The following is a 21,153-nucleotide window of genomic DNA, read 5'->3' on the forward strand; positions in this document are numbered from 1 at the left end:
CAGAAGGGATGCCGTGCGACTTGTGAGGCTAGGTAGGTCAGAGGAAGGCTTGCAATTGTCTGGCTTGCTCCCTCTTGCATCACTTGCTCTGGGGAAAGCCAGTGCCATGTTGCAAAGACAGTCAAGGGGCTCTGTAGAGAGGCCCCCGTGGAGAGGAAGCAAAGCTGCCAAGCATATGGGTGAGCACCTTGGAAGCAGATCCTTCAGACAATTCAGCCCTCCCAACGAAGTCTTGCAGCTGAGACCCAGGTATCACGGAGCCAAGACAGACCATCCCCACTGTGCCCTGTCCGAATTCCTGGCCCACAGAAATCATAAGATAAATAAAGGATTTGTTGTTTTAAGCCATTAAGTCTGGGGGTGTTTGTTACATAACAGGAGATAGCTAATAAATGAACCACGTACTTCTTGTTCACTGTTCCACCTCCAGTACCTAGAAACTGTGCCTGGCACACAACACGTGCTTAGTTAGGATGCATCAGGTAGAAAACGGCTTGGATGAGAACCAAGAAGGTTGGTGAAGCATCTTTAAAGTTTGAAAGGAAGGAGATACAAAGCAAAAGAAAGGAAGAAACAGAACCCCGTTCATTAGACATCTTCGGATTTCTTTCCCAGACCTTCTTGCAGAAGGTTCTCTTGGAATAAAGGAAGATGGGTGGACCCCAACCCGGGACAAGGCAGGCCAGACTCACTGATCTGTACCACACAGCTGGCTCCCAACTCCGGACCCACTATGTGGCTCCCGACACACTTGAACTTCTTGCCATCTGACAGCTGGGACTGGTTCAGCATCTCCACCCCCAGCTTGGACGTCCCCACGGCCACACCTCCTGGCTCTTCTGTCCATAGGAAGTCCGGGTCTGGGTATCCCCCGTCCCAGCGACAGGTGAGCTGCAGCGTGAGCTGTCCTTGTGACATCTCTGCCCGGCACTGAGGGGCTGACGGAGGGGGTGCTGCAAAACAGCAGAGGATGTGGGCTTAATCAGAGACTCCAAAATCAGCCACTGAGCTGGCCCTAAGGATTACAGAACCAGTGTATCAGAGAAACAGTCACGCTCAGCTAGTGTGCCCCGAAATAGCTCCTTAGCACAAATTAGTGCATGACAGTAGTCCGGGTTTCCTCTGCGGAGTGCCCAGTCTCCAAGGGCGTGGGCCTCATTCGTCTTTGCAATTCTCCCTAGCCACGATGACCTTTACATGTGGCTATTTAAATTTAAGGGCTCCGTAACTATATGCGGTGGGTGGCTACTGTATTGGACCACAAAGAATAGAACATTTCGATCATCATTAAAAGCTCTACTGGACAGTGCTGGTCCCCAGGGGGGGTGACAGGTGGGATTCGCCCCCACCCTTAACATATACTTCCTTTTTACTCTGTGCAGGCATTACTAAGAACACACAGACATTTAGCAAGTTACAAACCTGTAAATCCTATGTAACCCTTGTGTTAACAGCTATATGTGAAAATTCACATATATATGTATATTGTGCATATATTCTATATGTATATTATGTATGTATTAAACATATTGTACGTGCTTTATAGATTTTATATAATACACACAAATAGAATTTGGATCTTACATGGATGGGTAGGTACATGTCATCTACAAGAAAAATTATCAATAATATGCCAAAATGACGGTGAGAATATTCTTTTCTTTCCACTCATGTTTCCTCTAATAAGCACATATGACTTCGTCTACAATAAATGCCATTTTATGAGAGAACACAGAGACGTATAAAGGCTCTGAATAACGTATGAATTAAGTTAGGTGTTATTATCCTGTTCACTAATTTGCTGTTCTGATGCTTCCTGTCGTTAGCATGGGTTATGAGCACACTCTATGTGTCTACAGTGGTTTTCACCCAAGGAATTTGTTTTCTCACTCCCTCAAGAAAGGTTCACAAACTGCTGGTTCCTAACGGTGCTAAAGGGCCCAAGTTCATGCATAGAATGAGGATGGTCAAATGCATACACAAATTTTGGTCTTTCCATGCAGTGGGATATTAACTCCATCACAAAACGGAGGAACCTTGAATACGTAATGCCAAGCAGAAGAAGCTAGTCACGAAAGGCCACATTGGTAGGAGTCCATTGATAGGACACATCCAGAATAAGCAAGCGCATAGAGATAGAACACAGACAGATCGGTGGTTGCCAGGGGGTGGAGAAGACGAGGTAGTGACTGCTCGATGGGGATGGGATTTCCATTTGGGGTGATGAAAATGTTTGAAACTACACAGAGGTGATGATCGCACAACGCTGTGAATGTATCAAATGCCACGGAGTTGTACATCTTTAAACGGCTGTTCTGTACTTTCACCTCAATTTAAAAAAAAGAAAAGCAAGCATTAGGCTTGGCATTAATTTCCTTCTGTGGCTCACAGGGACTCTCCTGTGTCCCCCACTTAGCAGCAAGCTTCTAGAAGTGACTCCTCTCTGACACGGAGCCCTGGGTGTGTACGTGTGTGTTGAGGGAACCGCAGAAGCACGTTCGGGCCCGTGCAGCAGGCATGCCTTTGTAGACAGGAGGAAGAAGCACAAACATGCAGCTCACGAAGGGTCGAGGTGAGGACATGGGGGAGGGGAGCGCCTCTTACGCACAGTAGACCAGGAGCTCGGTGGTCACCTTCCGCTGTCTCCCACTGAGCGTGTTCGTGGCCAAACACGTGTAGTTCCCTTGGAGGTTTTGCGACATGAGCAGCAGAATGAAGCTGCTGACCGTCAGATTGTTTCCGAAGGGCTCAGTGCTGGAATCGGGGGCCCGGAACTGCCACTCAACCACTGGCGGAGGCCAAGAGCGACTGCTGCAGCTGAAGTCCACCTGGGAGCCTTTGGCTGCATAGAGGGTGCCATTGGGGAGCGTGCCGGTGCTGGAGATGTTGACCTCAACCTCATAGGGACCGCCTGAGAATGACGGGGGGAATGGGGAAAGTATTCATTACTTAAGAGTTAACTTGAGCTCCTTACCAGATCTGACAGACGCAGAAATGATCAGGAAGCAACAATGAGGATGTCAGTATCTATCGAATACTTACTATGTGACAAATGCTATGCTTAAATGCCCTTATGCGTTCTAATCCTGAGATAAACGTCGATTTATTGGGGGAGGGGTTCAATCCTTATAGGAAGGGGGAAACTGCAAACCGCTCCTTTTCAGAAACACTGGTGAGGGGATAGGCTACCTGTGCATTAGAGCTAACACGGCAGGCCCAAGTGCTTTCCTTAAAAAGACCTGTGCTTGTAAGGTTGGCCTTGGCTGGCGACTGGAACTTGGATTTCAGGAGGGTTTCGCCATTTCTAGACCTGACAAGAGGGAGGCTCATGGGCCTGAACCATTTGCACAAACAGCATGGTTTACGCTGTACAGCTGCTCCCCTGAGAGTCTGGAATTTGGGTACGTGCTAGGCGAGGGTGCCACGTGATTAGCCCCCAGTAAAAATCCAGGGTGCTGGGTGTCTCGTGGGCTTCCTAACACATTTCACCCATGTTGCCACAACTCGTTCCTGGAGGAATTAAGCGTGTTCCATGGGACTCCCCTGGAAAAGGAGTCTTGGAGGCTTGCTCCTGGTTTTCCTCGGACTTAACCCCATGTGCCTTTTGCCCTTTGCTGATTTTGCTTTGTATCCTTTCGCTGTAATAAATCAAATTACAAATGCTGAGTCCTGTGAGTTCTCCCAGAGAAATCACTGAGCCTGGGGGTGGGCTGGGGGACTCCTAGCACAACTTCACACTGAAACACAAGAAACATTGGTTCCAGGCCCAACTATGGCCTCTATTCACTAGCTGTGTGACCTTGGGAAAATTACTTAACCTCTCTTAGCCTCCACTTCCACATCTGTAAAATGGGGGCAAAGCTAGAACCCATTGCAAGGAGCTATGGTGATACTCAAGTAGTACAGCAGAACAGTGCTGGTCAGGTTGGAAGCATGGTAAGTGCTGGGTCTTCTCCGGATCCCCCTTACGTTTCTGAACTTCTTTCTTATCCCCAGAAATGCCATCCCATGGCTGGTGGCCAGTGCATCCAAGCTGAGGCATCTCTTTTGATGAAAAGAATATATTTAACACCTATTTATCCCAAAGTCATTTAGTGTGTTACCTCTCCCCTTTCAGAAAGAAGAATCCGGGAAGGGCAACCCTTAGCCAAAGGAATAAATCTGTGACTGTAGAATTTGAACAGAAATAGGCCAGTGGGAAAAATTATTCTGGGGAGGAAAAGGCTTTCCCAGAACCCCTCAAAGTACAGCATCTATTTCACCTGTGTCTGAGGCTATTTGTAGGACTCTAGAAATTGTCATTTCCGGGGCACCTGGGTGGCTCACTCTTTTGGGTGTCCGACTTCGGCTCAGGTCATGATCTCGCAGATCGCAGGTTTGAGCCCCATGTTGGACTCTGTGCTGACAGCTCAGAGCCTGGAGCCTGCTTCAGATTCTGTGTCTCACTCTCTCTCTCTCTCTCTCTCTCTCTCTCTCTGTCCCTCCCCCACTCACGCTCTATCTCTCTCAAAAATAAATAAACATTTTAAAAAAGAAAGAAAAAAAAAAAAGAAATTGTGCATTTCCCAGGTCAGAATTCTTGACATATCCTTCTCAGGTTGGGGCTGGTTCCCAACAGTTGCATTGATCTGCTGGAACCATGTCACCTGCCATAGAGGGTCTGTTTTTAAAATGATGCCATTAGTATGGGAGGTACCACTTACTGTTGCTGGCTAGCTGGTTAGGTATGCAGACCAACAGGTAATAGGGCGTGCCCACAGTTGGCGGGCATCCAATTAAACAGAGGGTACCTCTGCAGCACTGACAGCCAAAGCCCAGGCCAGCAAAGAGGTAGTGTGTTAGATTGGCCAGCCTGAGTCTTCCGACTTGTGGTCTGAAGGGCCATTAGTGGCCTAGAATGGATACTGTGGACCCCCAGAAACTGGGTGGGAGGGGCTTCTGACCAGTACAATTCTCCTCAAGAAACAGGGTTGGATACAGGGAATGGATGAGAAGGAACAGGTGGAAGGATTAGAAAAAGAAATCAAATGAAAGAACCTGAGAGGCCTCCTGAATGAAGTGTTCAGAGGTTACATCTCATCTATAAAGCCCTTGGGTGAGTCTGCTTTTTTTTTTTTTTTTTTTAATTTTTTAATGTTTATTTATTTTTGAAGGAGAGAGAGAGAGAGACAAAGCGTGAGCAGGGGAGGGGCAGAGAGAGAGGGAGACACAGAATCCGAAGCAGGCTCCAGGCTCCGAGCTGTCAGCACAGAGCCCAACACGGGGCTCAAACCCACAAACCATGAGATCATGACCTGAGCCAAAGTTGGACAGCTAACCGACTGAGCCACCCAGGTGCCCCGAGTCTGCTTTCTTAATTAAAGCTGACGCCATCTTGAGTCCCTGGGGTTCCTCCCTTGCTCTGACTTTACTACACAGGAGAAGGTGCCCACTTCCTTCCCTTCCACTGCTCTCTCCACCCGCTTGATAATTTATTCCCAAACAGAAACTACCAGCCCTTTTTGCCTGCAGGGTGATGGTGACAATCACTCAAAGAGAAAGAGAGATGGGGAACAAAAATAAAACAGCCAATAAATAAAAATATAAAGTGGTTACAAAGGCTCGGCATCTTACTGAGGCCTTGGTCATTGGAGTTTGAGTTCTCAGCTCTATCTTGGATGGGTGCCTTTGCCTGGGGGCCATGAGCTTGTCCTCTGAATTCAGAGACCTGGGTGTAAATCCTACTGCCACTTACAGATAGACAACCTTGGGTAAGTGCCCATCCTTCTCATTCTCTCCTGCCTTTCCTATGAAACGAAAAGAACAGTAAAAACATCTATCACCAGGTTACTGAAGGACCCAATAAGAAAATACAAGCAGCACACTTAGCCTGGTGTTTGACCTTGGTCAGTGTTCTATAAATGTTACCTGACATTATTATCGGTAGTATCCTTGTTGATTGATTCAATAGGCATCAGCAAACCGTGGCCTACTATCTGTTTTTGTACAGCTCACAGGCTAAAAATGGTTTTCACAGATGAATATTTGCGATCGATCTGATGAGAGAGAACGCTAACTTTGAATCACAATTAAGTGAAATGTTATCCCCCCAAAAAAGGAATTCTATTTTTCTCATTACACTATACTCTAAAAAAAGTATTCATTTATTATTATACTTTGAATTTTGTCAATTAAAAAATGTGGTAATGCGTTTACACTCTTGTTTTGGACGTTTTTAACCTTATCAGTTGGGCCAGAACATCTGAAATATTTATCATCTGGCCCTCTACAGAAAAAGTTCGATTCCTGTTCTAGAACAACGTACCAGTGCCACTGCCTTCCTCTTCTCTGCTAACACCCATTTTTTTTTAATGTTTATTTTTGAGAGAGAGAGAGCGAAAGAGTGTGAGTGGGGGAGGGTCAGAGAAAAGGGGACAGAGGATCTGCCGTGGGCTCTGCACTGATAGCAGTGAGCCCGACGTGGGCTCAAACTCACAAACCGTGAGATCATGACCCGAGCCGAAGTCGGACGCTCAACTAACTGAGCCACCCAGATGCCCCTCTGCCAATATTCTTGATGTTGGAACTCACTTCTTTCCTTCCCCACCCCCCGACCCCTATAACCATAGTTTGGCCAGTCAAGGGTCTCGAAGAGTTGACTTACGACTCAGGGACCCACAAAATGGGAGATTTCCACCTCAGTATCTTGGGTTCCCTGCCAATTAGAAGAGTTATCTTCAGGCATTTCTCTTTATACCAGCATTTTGATTTAAAAATGACCTAAGAATAGGGGCACCTGGGTGGCTAAGTTGGCTAAGCAACTGACTCCAGCTCAGGTCATGATCTCACAGTTCGTGGGTTCGAGCCCTGCGTTGGGCTCGGTACTGACAGCTCAGAGCCTGGAGCCTACTTCAGATTCTGTGTCTCCCTGTCTCTGCCCCTCTCCTGCTCACTCTCGGTCTCTCTCTTTCTCTCTCTCTCTCTCAAAAATAATAAAAAACATTAAAAAAAATGACCTAAGAATATATCAGGTAGTCTCTGCTAATCAGTGGGCATACCTATGATTCTAGAGTGAGATAAGATCCTTGGGAAAATTCAGAGAGACTGTTCTGACACCACTTTTAGAGACTGAATATAGAGACATATGTGACAACCCCACTGCCTCCCGATTTCCCTAGTGATTGCCAATCCCATCCACAAAGCCGGAACCCAGAGATCTTCAGCTTCTTATAGGGACGCATCTCTGCTTCAGATGAGTTTGGTGAGACTCAAATTAATCGCGCTCCGGGCAAGGATCCTCCATTTTCTGAAAGGGGCCAACAATGCTTCTTCAACTTGCCCAACATACTCTTTCCCTAGGACCTTATGTTATCATGAGGCAGAGTGTCACCGCCAGCATCATAGAATGAGTGCAAATAGATTAGCTCAATTAGCCAGGGAACATGGGACTTTCCTGGAAGTCTGGAATGGTGGCCACATCACTTGCTAGACAAAAGTGCTCCCCATCTCCCAAACCCCAGCTGATTCCAAAGACAGTCTTGGAGGTTGATACAAACCAGCTTCCTCACTGTCCGTGTGCCATCCGGCTCAAATGTTCCCTCAACACTTGCTTGGCCTCAGAAAAACAGACACAGGGAGAGTTTGGCACCATGTGCCATGAGATCTGACTGTGGCTTTCATGGGCTTATCTGATTGCTCAGCTCCCCCGTGCATGAGAGATGATATCTTTAAAGAAGAACAAAGTCTAGTGGAATGTGTTAAGGTCTCTGCTACCTTGCCCATCCCTCCAGCAGGGAACACACAGGAGTTCTACCCTCATACCCACCCCAATTTGGAGGCAGAAGAGGATGGGTAAGTCAATGAAATAAACAGCCTTGGCAGCCCTGAACTGCTCCGGACTAAGGGATTTCTGTATTTTCGGGAGCGCCGGTCCCAATCTGGAGGGCAAGGCTTTTCAACTGCACCATTAAATTAACAAGTAATAGTACAGTTTTCATTCTGAGACAAACGACAAAATCACATTGCAATCCCCATTCCTGGCACATTAAATCACTCCAGGCTTGTAAAAAACCTGACTCCCTGGAAGGCAGAGGTACAAAACGCCCCCTGATCAATAGGCAGACGTCCAAACAGTAAGGAGGGAGAGGCTACTGGCTTCATAGCTTGTGTCTCTACAGCATCTCTGTCCGTTCACGCACTCAAACTCACAGATAACAACTTGTCACATCTCAGAATTTGTTTTCCTAGCTTCCAAGGCCATGTTGAAATGTTTCCAAACTTTTCTCTTAAGAGACTAAGTTATCAACCATGTCAGTGAAAAGACGGGAAAAGCAAGATCTGGACACACGGAGTCCCTGACCCACAGAAGGTCCTGTTCAAAAGGCTTCGATATGCACGGATTACAGGGAACCTGAGATGCAGTTTTCCCACAGGAATCCCATCACCTGCTTGACCAGTTGGTCAAGATAACATAGACCAAGTGCGTATAGCGTGCCCAGTTCTGTGCTGAGGGCTGTGCATGTTAATGTCACGAATGTGCGCAGTGAATCTGTGCCTCGTTTCCACCGTTATCCCTGATTCACACGTGACAAAACTGAAGTGAGAGATGTTCAAGTGATTTCCCCAAGGTCACAAGGACAATAGCCAGCAGCACCTGGATTTGAACTTAGGCAGCTGGACCTCAGTGTATGCTCGTAGCCACTCAGCAATACCATGGCCCTCCCAGAAATAGTGATTGGATCAGACCTAATCCGTATTCCAAAATCTTCCATGCAAAATGAGGGCTGAGTCCAATCTGAGATGTCAAGGCTTCTCCTTCAGCCACTGTCTGAGGAGGAGCAGGGAGAGGCTCCCTGATGCCCAGAGGGGTCTGGTGTTTGTCTGGGCCTCTCCTAGAACGGGAGCAAGACCTTAGATTCTGGAGGGCTCCAGTATACGTGGAACCAGAGGACATCTGTGCTACAGACTGAATGTTTGTAACCCTTCCAAGATTCATGCTGAAACCTAATCCTCAGTATGATGGTTTTTGGAGGTGGGGCCTTTGGGGGAGGTGAGAAGGCCCTAAGAGTCGAGTCCTCGTGAATGGGACTGGCGCCTTCTGAGGAGAGACCCCGGAGAGATTGCTTCCTCTCTCTCTCCCCTCTGCCAAGTGAGGACACAATGAGAAGACTTTATCTACAAACCAAGAAGCAAGCCTCACCGGACACTGGGTCTGCCGGCACCTTGATCTTCGACTTCCTAGCCTCCGGAATTGCCAGAAGTATTTGTTGTTGAAACCATCCAGCCTAGGTTACTTTTGTTACAGCAGCCCAAACTAAGACAGTCGGTGTCCTGTTTTCACAAACGAGCCTACACCAGTTGAGGACACTGAAGAAGTGTCCATACTATGAATCACATCACAGTAACTCAGGAAGCCCCAAAAGCTATTTGCATTTAGGGATTCTTTTTTTTTTTTTTTTAATTTTTATTCAGTTTTTAGAGACAGAGACACAGCGCAAACAGGGGAGGGACAGAGAGAGAGGGAGACACAGAATCCGAAGCAGCCTCCAGGCTCTGTCAGCAGCCCGGACGCAGGGCTTGAACTCACGAACATTGAGATCATGACCTGAGCCGAAGTCAGATGCTTAACCGACTGAGCCACCCAGGCGCGCCTTTAGGGATTCTTTTAAAATTGGGGCGCCTGGGTGGCTCAGTCGGTTAAGCGTCCGACTTCGGCTCAGGTCATGATCTCACGGTCCGTGAGTTCGAGCCCCGCGTCGGGCTCTGTGCTGACAGCTCAGAGCCTGGCGCCTATTTCCGATTCTGTGTCTCTCTCTCTCTCTGACCCTCCCCTGTTCATGCTCTGTCTCTCTCTGTCTCACAAATAAATAAACGTTAAAAAAAAATTAAATTAAAAAAAAAATAAAATTAAGTTCACATTCATCATAAAAAGGCCTTGCGTTTATCTCCCTACAGGGCAATAATGAAACTAATCCACCCTCCAGTAAACTTAGCCAATGATTAATCAATGTCAGATAAAGTCATCATAAACTGGAGGGAGTGATGATAATTTTTTAAAAAGTAACAAGCTGTATTGCCATCTTACTTGGGGGTCAGAAGAGAAGATACGTATTGAGCAGACTGACATGAGGAGTTATTAATGACCGGCAGTTGGAGTGACCTGCCCATGGGAGCACAGTGAGCACTGAATAGAGCTGGGCCAAGGTGGGCGACATTTTTAATACACCCACATTCATCCCAGGCAATTCAGCAGTTCAACTACGGCATCTCCAGACACGAAAACACTGTATTCCAAAATCCTATAAGCCTCAAGGGTTGGGGGCAACCTTGGAGACCATCGAAAAACCTAGAAGTGTCCTTGAAGCCTTGCTTTTCCTCATCCTCCACTCCCAATCCCCCCCCAACAGGTCTTACTGGCCTACCTCCAAAATAGTCTGAAGCTGTGCATTGTCACCAAGGACACTGCCACCACCGTGGTTCTGGCCACCAACATCTTGTGTGCCTCCAACTGGCTTCCCTATTTGCATCGGTCCTTCTTGAGATCACGCACAGACTTTCTGCATGTGTTAGTGAAATAATGCCACACACATGCTTAAAGTTCCAGGAGTTTCCTCTGGCATCCAGAACAACCACAACAACAAAAATCTCAATTCCTTGCCAGGTATATTAGTTTCTTGGGGCCGCCTTACCAAGTGCCATGAACTTGGTGGCTTAAAACCATACAAGTGAGTTCTCTCACAGAAGTCTGAAATTGAGGAGTCAGGAGGGCAACTCTTGCTCCAAAGGGCCCAGGGGACCAAGAGAGACTCCTTCCTTGCTTTTTTCCAGGGAGCTGGCCATGGGTCCCTGGCATTCCTTCCAGCTGCATCCCCCACTTCCTGCCTCTGTCATCAGATGATGTTCTCCTTGTGTGTCTCTGCATTTTCCTCTTTAAAAAAAAAACCAACTTTTTTTACATCTATTTATTTTTGAGACAGGGCACAAGTGGGGGAGGGGCAAAGAAAGAGGGAGGCACAGAATCCGAAGCAGGCTCCAGGCTCTGAGCTGTCAGCACAGAGCCCGACATGGGGCTTGAACTTACACACAGTGAGATCATGACCTGAGCGGAAGTTGGACACTTAACCAACTCGGCCACCCAGGTGCCCCAGCATTTTCCTCTCCTTAGGATGATACCAGTCAGTTTGGATTAGGGCCCACCCCAATGACTTCATCTCAACACAATTTCATCTGCAAAGACCCTATTTCCAAATAAGACCATGTTCACAGATACCAGGAGTTAGGACTTCAATATTGGCGGGGGGGGGGGGGGCGGTGGCAAGGGGGGAAGGACAAGGATATAATTCAACCCATAACACAAGTCCTACCGGGCCCTACCTCACACGTCCCACGCCCTCACACACTGGGCTCGCACCACACAGCCTTGTCTCGTGAGCACACACACCACACTCAACTCACCTTGCACTGGATATCGTTCTGCCTGGATCACTCTTATCTTTGCATGACTGGTTCCTACTTATCATTCAGCTTAAACGTCATTTCCTCTAAAAGGTTCTCTCTGACTCCCCTAATTTTTTTTTAATGTTTTGTTTATTTTTGAGAGAGAGACAGACACGGAGAGATGGAGTGTGAGTGGGGGAGGGGCACAGAAAGGGGGAGACACAGAATCTGAAGCGGGCTCCAGGCCCCGAGCTGTCAGCACAGCGCCCGACGTGGAGCTCGAACCCACGATCTGCAAGATCATGACCTGAGCCGAAGTCGGTCGCTTAACCAACTGAGCCACCCTAGAGCCCTGACCCCCCTAATTTAAAGTGTTTCGGGGGTGCCTGAGTGGCTCAGTTAAGCGGCCCGCTTCAGCTCAGGTCATGATTTTGCGGTTCACAAGTTCAAACCCCTCTGTGCTGACAGCTCAGAGCCTGGAGCCTGCTTTGGGATCTGTGTCTCCCCCTCTCTCTGCCCCTCTCCCACTCGCACTCTGTCTCTGTCTCTCCTCTCTCAAAAAAATAAATAAACATTAAAAAATAAGTAGATAGATAGATAGATAAAAATAAAATGTTTTGGAGAATCACCCAGACTCAATGCTCTGCATAGCCCTCATCACTGTGATATCTCCTGATGCATTTATGTACTTGCTTATTATCTACCTTTTTTCCCCCACCACAGTGTCAGCTCCACGAGGGCAGGGGCCTTGTCTGTCCTATTCACTCCTGTGGCCGGGGCCTTGAACAGTACCTGGCATTGGGCTTTCAATCAATCTGTGTTGAATAAAGAAATAAGTAAATCATTTCACAGATGAGGAAACGAGGGAGCAGTGATCACACGTATATTTCTACACGGATACCCGTCGAAACCAGTGAGCAGCACACTGTCTTTGTAAAGGGCTATCGAGCACGTATTTTAGGCTCTGCAGGCCATACGATCTGCATCGCTGCCACTCAAGTCTGCCGTGGCAGCACCAGAGGCAGTCAGAGATAAGATGTACATGGATGAGTGAGTGTGGCTGTGTTCCAATAAAACTCCATTGATGGCCACTGGAATTTCATATAATTTTTACATGTCACAAATATTCTTCTTTTGGTTTTGTTTTCCCCAACCATTTAAAAATGTAAAAAATACTCACAGCCTGCAGGCCAGATACGGCCCACAGATATGGCTATAGTTTGCCACCCCCCTTCTAAATTCATGGGTGTATATCAACAGATAAGACGGTGTTTTTGGAACGTGCACTATGTAATATAATAGCAGCTCATGTCAAGCCCCGTGGTCAGCACTATAGCATAAGAGCACGAGGCCTTACAAGGTACGTAATGCATTATCCCCAATTAACAAGTGAGAAAAACTAGTGCTCAGAGATATTAAGCTACTTCCTCAAGGTGACGTAACTTTAGGATTGGAACTCAGGCAAGACTGACTCCATCATATGTCACACTCTGACTCTGGTGCACAAACCATATTAAACAGCAAGGATGATACTAACTAGCCGAAAGTAATCGCTAACTACTCTGCCAGGAGCCATTAACAGCAATTTATCTAGATAAACCAGAATCTAGTTTTCACAGGAATTCTAGGACGCAAGAATTCTTTCTGTCCCCATTTTACAGATAAGGAAATCCAGGCGTGAGAGGTCACTCGGCGAGCAGGAAGCAGAGCCAGGGATGAAACCCAGGCATCAACTCCAAAGCCCTCCTCCCTCCAGTCCAAGGCTCCGAGCGCCCGGCCAGCTGACCCCAGTGTCCCGCCACCGCACTTACCGGCCACCCGCAGCCACACTCGGAACCACCGCGTCTCATTCAGGACCTCCCGGCAGGTGTAGCTCCCCTCATCCTGCAGCCTCAGCGCCTTGATGTGCAGCGAGCTGGCATTGGCCAGAGAGAAGCGCGGCTCAGCCGGCCGGAAGCTGGAATTGGAGGACAGGAGGAAGACAGGCTCCGAGTCATTCCGGTACCAGGTCACGAGGCCCCTTGGTCCCGAGATGTTGCCACAGTGCAGAGTAACGTTCTCGTGAACCTCTCCGATGACCGGAGCCTCTAATCCTGCACAAGGAAAGGTCAGGCCGTTACTACATTTCTTCATCTCGGAACACCCTCCCTTGTGCACACTCTCTCTGCATTAGGATTTTTAAAAAATCAGGTGTGTGTTTTTAAGAGCCTCCACTCTGGGGGGGGGGGGGGGGGATTACTGGCCAGTGCTGATTTTAATGAACGTGGGGTAAATGGCAATTGCAGAGACAGCCCCAATGTCCCCCTCCCCCACTACCCGGGCCCCTCACTGCCCTTCACCGCCTGACCGCACTGCCCTCCCACCCTGACGCTTGCTCTGGCCAATAAGATGTTAGCAAATGTGATGCAAACACGGGCTTAAAAAGCACTTGTGTAATTGGGCTTGCTCACTGTCACTCCTGCCGGCACCTTGAGAAGGAGGTGCCCAGGTTAGATCCCAGGAGGAAGATGGAAGCTAGGTGTGCAGACCCCAGTGGTCCCAATCACCTGAGCTGAGGCCATTCCAGATCAGCCTTCAGCCGCTGAGTCGATGCCCCAACATGCCAGTGAGCCCAGGCAAGATCAGCAGAGCTGATTAACCCCAGCCCTTGAGCAATAAGCACTTACTGTCATTTTGTGATTATTATGCAGCACCTTTGTGGCAATAAATAACCGATACAGAACCCAAATGGTTTTATTTGCCTAGAAATCCAGAAGGGATGAAAGGAAGAGGGCCTGGGCTTTGTTCCCACAGTCCTTTCTCCATCTGAGGTGCGAATGATCCTGGAGTCAAAGCTCTCTTGCAGCTCCGACTTTGGGCATGCCCTATGCTAGGTACTGGGGAGCCAAGGATAAGCAATACAGAGGGAGACGTCCGGGATCTCCCAGGCTAGTGGGGAAAACAGACAATAAACTGGCAATTACAATACAGTGTGATAAGTACTATGACAGGGCCTCCGAGAAGAGGCTCCTAAGTCCAGCTGTGGTGACTGCCAGGGAAGGTTTCCTCCAGGAGGCCACACTGAGATCTGATGGACAGGTAGGAATTAGCCAGGTAGAGGGAACAGCAAGTTCATAAACCCAGACCAGCAGCAGCAGCCACAGGGCGGTGGCTCTGTTAGAAATGCAAATGATCGGGTCCCACCCCAGAACATTTAAATCAGATAAATCACCCATCTGGGTGTGGCAGTGGAAGGTAGGCTGCATTTTAACAAACCATCCAGGTGATTCTGATGCTCACTCACGACTGACAGTTGGCTAAGGGCCACTGATCTGGCACAGACGGTCACCAGGTAACAAGAAGCAAATGCAGCCCATTTTGCTGAGAAGTGTGGAAATTTTCCAGCCCTCCCCCCGCCCTGCCCCCCACAGTCAACAACCAAATACAAAGAGGCCACAGGCACAGGAATAATCGGCAGAACCTGTGAGGAATCTTTGACTCATGCTGTCACACTCAGTAGAGGAGAAAAGTGTGATGCCAAGAAGGAGAGTGGGCTAACTCCAAGTCCTGCAGTGAGAAGGCAGCAGGGTGGGACCAGAAGCTAGACTTCTTGCCATCCTCCAGCACATTCTCTTTCCGCCACCTCGGAAGCTTCCAAAGTACGTGAATCTACAGGATTTGTGAAAGGTGGTATTTCATCACAAAATAAATTGCCTTTGACAACAGTACTGGCACAACTGAATGAAGGTGGACCCCTTACCTCACACCATATGTGAGAAATTAACTCAACTGGACCACAGATCTAAATGTAAGAGCTAAAACTATACAGTGCTTAGGAAAAAAAATAAAAGAATAAGTCTTTGTCACTTTGGGTTAAGCAATGGTTTCTCAGGACACCAAAAGCACAAGCAAGGAAAGAAAAACGGATAAATTGGACTTTGTCAGAATTAAACACTTCTGTGCATCCAATGACACCATCAAGAAAGTGAAAAGACAATGTACAGACCGGGAGAAAATATGTACAAATCACTTATCTGATGAGAGGTTTGTACCCAGAACATATAAAGAACTCTCAGAATTCAACAATATAAAGATAAATAATACAGCTTAAAAATGGGCAAAGGATCTGAACACATGTCTCCAAAAAGATCTACAAAAGGCCAGTAAGCACATGAGAAGATGCTCATCATAAGTCACTAAAGAAATGCAAATCAGAACCACAGTAAGGGACCTACCACGGTATACCTACTAGAATAGCTGGAATCAAAGAGAATAGCAAATTAACAAATACTGGAAAAGATGCAGAGACTGGAACCCTTCTGCATTGTCGGTAGGGTTCTTAAACGGTGTGGCGACTTTGGAAAACAGGTTGGCATTTCCTGACAAGGTTAAAGTAACAGGATGACTCAGCAATGCGACTCCTGAGTGGACATCCAGGAGAAAGGAAAACGTGTCTACGCAAAGACTTCACACATACATTCACAGCAGTATTATTCATAATGGCCAAAAGATGGAAATGCCCATCAAATGCCCATCAGCTGATGAGTAGATAAATGGTATATCCATATGGTGGGAACATTATTTGGCCATAAAAAGGGATGAATGAATGGCATGGATGGATCCTGAAAACATTATAGTAAGTGAAAGAATGCAGTCATAAAAGACGACATATCGTGAGTCCGTTTATATGAAATGTCCGAAATGAGCAAGTCTACAAAGATAAAAAGTAGGGTAGCAGGTGTCTAGGGCTGAGGAAAGTGGCCTGGCGGGGGTGGGGGGAGAGGGGGGAAGAAGGAGGTAGTGAGGCGTTAACTGCTAACACTCAAGCCTGACGCTTCTTCTTAGAGTGATAAAAACATTCTGGACTTAATTAGTGGTGATGGTTGCATAATCTTGTGAATATACTCAAAACCACTGACTGACATAGTTTAAAAGGGTGCATTTTATCGTAGGTAAGTTATATCTCAATAAAGTGGTAGAAAAATAAATAAACTGCCACCTGCCTCTGACAACCCTTCCCGATTATAAAAGAAAGAGCAACAGTGATTTGTCTTTGGCCCTTTGTATGGTTAGAAGGGGCTCCCTTTGAAAGACTGGAAGCCAGCCTGGAGCCATGGGACCTTCCACTCTCCCTCATCCTAGCTGCACCACTCCCACATGCCGGGACAGCACGGAAAAAATAAACAAAACAAAACAAAACAACTCTAAGTCAGTCACTGGAAGGCGGAGAATGTCGTCTAATGATAGAGATTCCAAAACAGCAAGAAATCTTTCTGAAAGATCACTTGGAAAGGCAGGTAAGAATTAGTTTAAGTGATTAGGCCTGAGGACCCAGGTCCTCAGCGGCAATCCCCACAGAGGAGAGAAGACGGGCTGTAGCATTACAGACGCAGTAGGTGTTCATGAGACCTGCAGACCTGCCCCTTCCTGGGCTCCCTGGCAAAGGAAGAAAGAAAGAACTTGGAAAAACCCCGGCAAAACTTGAATCTCGGAACTTGAGCTAACATTGTCTTCTCCTCCAAGGAGCAGAATGACACAATCACAAAAGAGACCATTTGGAAGCATTCCCCTTCTGGCTTCGCTCACTCCGTTCTTTTTAACCACTGAAGCTGAAGGTGACCTTGGAGGTCATTTAATCCTGAGATGCGGCAGTCCTGAGTGCTGGGGTCAAGATGAGGCGGGCTAAGTCCTCATTTTACAGATGAGAAAACTGAGGTTCACAAAGCTTCTGTGATTTACTTAAGGGCCCACACAAGTCACTGGGAGAGCTGGGACTGCCATTGAGGTCTTCATACTTCTGGTCACCCAACCAGACAAGATGAGACAATGAGACAACTGTGTCACTAGAAGCTGTCCCCACGGTATCTAGAGTGTCCTCGAATGCCCCCTCTCCCCACCCCGGGCCACCAACCTTAAATTCAGAATATGGACCCAAAAACAACATGAGCAACCACTTCCCAGTGCTGCCCTCATATTATCATCATTTACAGAGTTGGGGGATTGTACCCACTTATTTTCCTACCAACTTCTCCCCAAGAATGACCTGGGATTGATAAGCTCAGTTGACAGTGCAGGCATGAAGACTGTCTAGAGTTAGGTGACAAGAGAAAGTTTTTTTTTTTCCCCCTAAGATAACTCCCAATTTGAAAGATAAACAACAAAAATACACCAAGCTACGGAAGCCCTCCTGGCACTACACACGAAGGTGAACTTAGCCTGGGTATCAAAATGACTGGGCATGGCGGTAGAGAAAGTGTCCCTGTGTGGTGAGCTGCAGACAGCCTAAAAGCTGGTTCATTCCAGTACGATGATATCAACGCAGAGGTCTGATGTCCCCAGGTCCCTGATATTCACAGAGCAGTAAACACCGCAGACAGCCAGAGAGAAGGGAACAATCACCTTTAACTTCTGGACACAATCAGTTGGAGACTGTCTGGCCTCTCCTTTTCTCCATTAGCACAGTGGCCATTAAGTCCAATGCCTACAGGGGTCAGCACATAAGGTCCATCACTGAAGGGGGTTAGGGGTAACTACAACAGGAGAGATGGGACAAATTTGGGGTCACATGCCCTAGAGAGAAGGGGTGACCACTGCTCAGTTCCAGGTGGAAAAGTAGGCCCTGTGCTGCCAGATCATCTGATTTTTCCAGATAAACCAGAAACCTAGACTATGGGAAATTTTACTGCTTTTAAATGATTGCTGAAAACAAAACAAAATAAAATCTTTTTTAATGTTTATTTATTTTTGAGAGAGACAGAGAGACTGTGAGAGCGTGAGTGGGGGAGGGGCAGAGAGAGAGGGAGACACAGAATCTGAAGCAGGCTCCAGGCTCCGAGCTGTCAGCAAAGAGCCCGACGCAGGGCTCCAACTCACGAACCGTGAGATTGTGACCTGAGCTGAAGTTGGATGCTCAACCGACTGAATCACCCAAGCGCCCCAAAACAAAAAATCTTATGAGAGCCTGACCATTAGGAACTTTTGGCACTTGCTGCTAGGAAGCTCAAAGTGCAATTCCTCTAAGAACCTACAAGAGGAGATCAGCAGTGTGAGCTGCACTGGGAAACACAGAAAATAAGGCTCCAAGTATTCTGGAAAATTACATCACCTCCTGGGCCCATCTCCTTTCCCTCTACCTGAGCCCTCACTCTCACTGCTCATCACCCTGCCCTGCACACAAAAGACATGCATTCACTGGTGAATTAATTCAAAAATGCTTTTTTAATGTTTTTTACCCTATATATTTTCTCAAGCAACGCTCCGATCTTATTATTACAAGGGAGAGCACAGATGGAGCATTTAAGACTTTCTGCCAATCATGTCAAGTGGAAGAGGTCATGTCAAGTGCAAGGGCAAGTTTTTTGTAAGTGAAATTACATCAAAATAAAACAGTTTTGTTTGTTTTTTAGGTGAAGTTGGAAGGCAGGGTTCTGAATGTGCTAGTCTGCACAGGTCGGCTTGCAGGGGTGTGCAGGGGTGTGTTTCTCTGTGTAGGGAAAGCCACAGGTTACAAGTGTAAGGCGAGTTCAACCTTGGGCAGAGGAAGGAGAGAAAAATAAAGGAGCCTAGAGTTTGAGCCCCAACACAGCAGGTAAAACCAGAACGCAAATTTACATCCGACGCCTTAAAAAAAAAAAAAAAAAAAAAAAAAAAAAACACCAAAACAAAACACCACTCTGCCCCCTACACGTGTCTCTTCAATTTTTCTATCTTCAAAATTTCCCTCTTCAAATTCCCCAATTTTCCCATCACCTCTCCGCAGGCCCTCCGCAGCCTCGCTGGCTGCCCACTCCAAGGGACTGGGGCTATCTTGCCCTCCATCAGGCGCCCGGGAAAATTCCTTCCTGCAAAGAGAGCCGAGCAGCGAGCAGGAAACTCAAGACCCTCCCGGGGCGGCTGCGGGGCCGCGGCCACAACGGGCTCCCGCGGAGTCGGAGGGAATTGGGTCCCCCGGCTCTCCCCTCCCCTACCGTGGCCCGGCGAAGCTCAACTTCTCCCTCGGGATCGCGGCCCCTTACCTGCGGCGACCCAGCGGGCCAGCAGCACCCCGAGGCAGACGAGGACCTGCGGCCGGGACGCCCGGACGCCCGCGGCCATCTCGCCCCCGATGCCGGCCGGGGGCTCCTCAGGAAGCGCAGGCGCCGGCTGGGTGGACGTGCGCCCCCGCCCCTAGGGCCCCGGCCCCCGGGGTACTGAGCGCTCCTCCCGAGTCCTCGGAACGACCGAGTAGCTCCGCTTTCCGCAGCCCCCAGGAAGGATGCTTGGGCTGAGCCCTTAGTCCGGGGCTGGGAGCTGCGCCGGGCTCCCGGCGAGGTTCTGGCCCCGGAGCGCCCGGCCCGGGGTGGGAGGGCGCACCCCGCCCTCTGCGCCCGCCACCCACTCCCGCTCGCGGAAAACAACAGGAGCCGGACTCCCTCCCGCCTCCCTTCCAGGCGGGAGCCCAACTTCCTCTACCTTGGCCGGGGAGGAGGGCTTTATGCAAAGGGCGCGCGCCCGGGCGCGCCGAGCCGAGTCCGGCCCGGTCGGGGGTGGAGCGCGGAGGCCGGTCCCTCCCCGAGCCCACTGCGCCCGGGACGGCAGCCTGGAGTCGCGGGGACCGCTGGGCCGTGCAGAGCCCTGCGGCAGCCGCAGGACGGCACCCCGGCCCCCGGCCCGCCGGGCGCTCCGGCTGCAGCACCCGGAGAGGCGGGCCGTCCGGCTGCAGGATTCAGGGTCCCCTCGGCGTCCCAGCTTAGCTCTTCCAGGGTGCTCCCGTGCTCTCCTGTGCTCCGGGCGGACGCCAGGACCGCCATGGCTGTCCCCGCCTACCCTTTGCAGAACGAAGGCAAGTCTACGGCAGGAGAAAGATGATCCCTTAGACCTCCAGCCAAAAGCGGCCACGAGACTCCTGTTCTCCTGTTAACTAGCTGAGACCACACAGCGAGAGCTGGGATCAGCAGAACTTGTTCTCGGAAGCTTTCTGCGCCCCCCCTCCGCCCCCCACCACGCTCAACCGCATCCAGTGTGATTCCCAGAGAGCTGAAATCCCTCTTCCCTGCCACATCCTCACCCCATCCCGTCCTAGGAAAACCAAGGTTTCTATATCCTCAGGAAGAGCTGACACTTGAAACTGCCCTAGGAGGAAGCCCCTTTAAAAAAAAAATTGTGGGGTGCCTGGGTGGCTCAATGGGTTAAGCGTGGACTCTTGGTTCTGGCTCAGGTCATGATCTCACGGTTGGTGAGTTCCAGCCCCGCCTGGGGCTCTGCACTGACAGCGCTGAGCCTACATGGGATTTCTCTCCCCCTCTTTCTCTGCCCCTCCCTGGCTTGCTCTCTCTCTTTCTAAGTAAACACAATTTTTTTTTTAATTGCCATTAGTACAGTAAAATATTACTCTAGACTCTAGGAGGGGGGTATATGGGTGCCTGCCTTCCTGCAACTTTTCTGTGTTTGAAAATGTTCATCATAAAATATTGGGACAAAACCCACGAGTTCCTATTGATAAAAATCATTTGTTCTGTTGCCCAAAGGCCCCTTACTGAAATACTTCTTCCATGATGAAATCCTCTTGAAACTAATGAAACGTGTGCTTTGCCTGATGAACTGAGCCATAAAGTTGTACGGCTCTTCCCTTTCCCCTCTTTCCCGCAGTGATTTAACTCTTCAGCCAGCTGCTGACAGTTTTCTTCCTTTCCCTTCAGTTTTGTTGGTTCATCTTCTACCTTGTGATGGAAAGTAAATTTCATCCTCATTGACCTCTTCCTGTTTCCTCAGTGCCTGGCA

The 21,153-nt window shown here is 48.6% G+C and overlaps 1 protein-coding gene across 2 annotated transcripts in view; it reads right to left on the reverse strand.

Moving 5' to 3' along the window:
- Positions 1–19,834, reverse strand: part of VSIG10 (V-set and immunoglobulin domain containing 10) — a 35,843-nt gene extending 16,009 nt beyond the window's left edge. For both annotated transcript variants that reach the window (XM_042910549.1, XM_042910548.1), the window contains exons 1-4: positions 19,410–19,834; positions 13,227–13,508; positions 2,609–2,911; positions 693–953 (exon numbers count right to left, since the gene is read on the reverse strand). In XM_042910549.1, the coding sequence (XP_042766483.1) occupies positions 693–953; positions 2,609–2,911; positions 13,227–13,508; positions 19,410–19,488 (925 nt within the window). In that variant the 5' untranslated portion in view covers positions 19,489–19,834. The remainder of the gene's footprint in view (positions 1–692; positions 954–2,608; positions 2,912–13,226; positions 13,509–19,409) is intronic.
- Positions 19,835–21,153: the final 1,319 nt, after the last annotated feature.

Source organism: Panthera leo, chromosome D3 (genome assembly GCF_018350215.1).
Source record: "Panthera leo isolate Ple1 chromosome D3, P.leo_Ple1_pat1.1, whole genome shotgun sequence".
In the NCBI taxonomy this organism is placed as follows: domain Eukaryota; kingdom Metazoa; phylum Chordata; class Mammalia; order Carnivora; family Felidae; genus Panthera; species Panthera leo.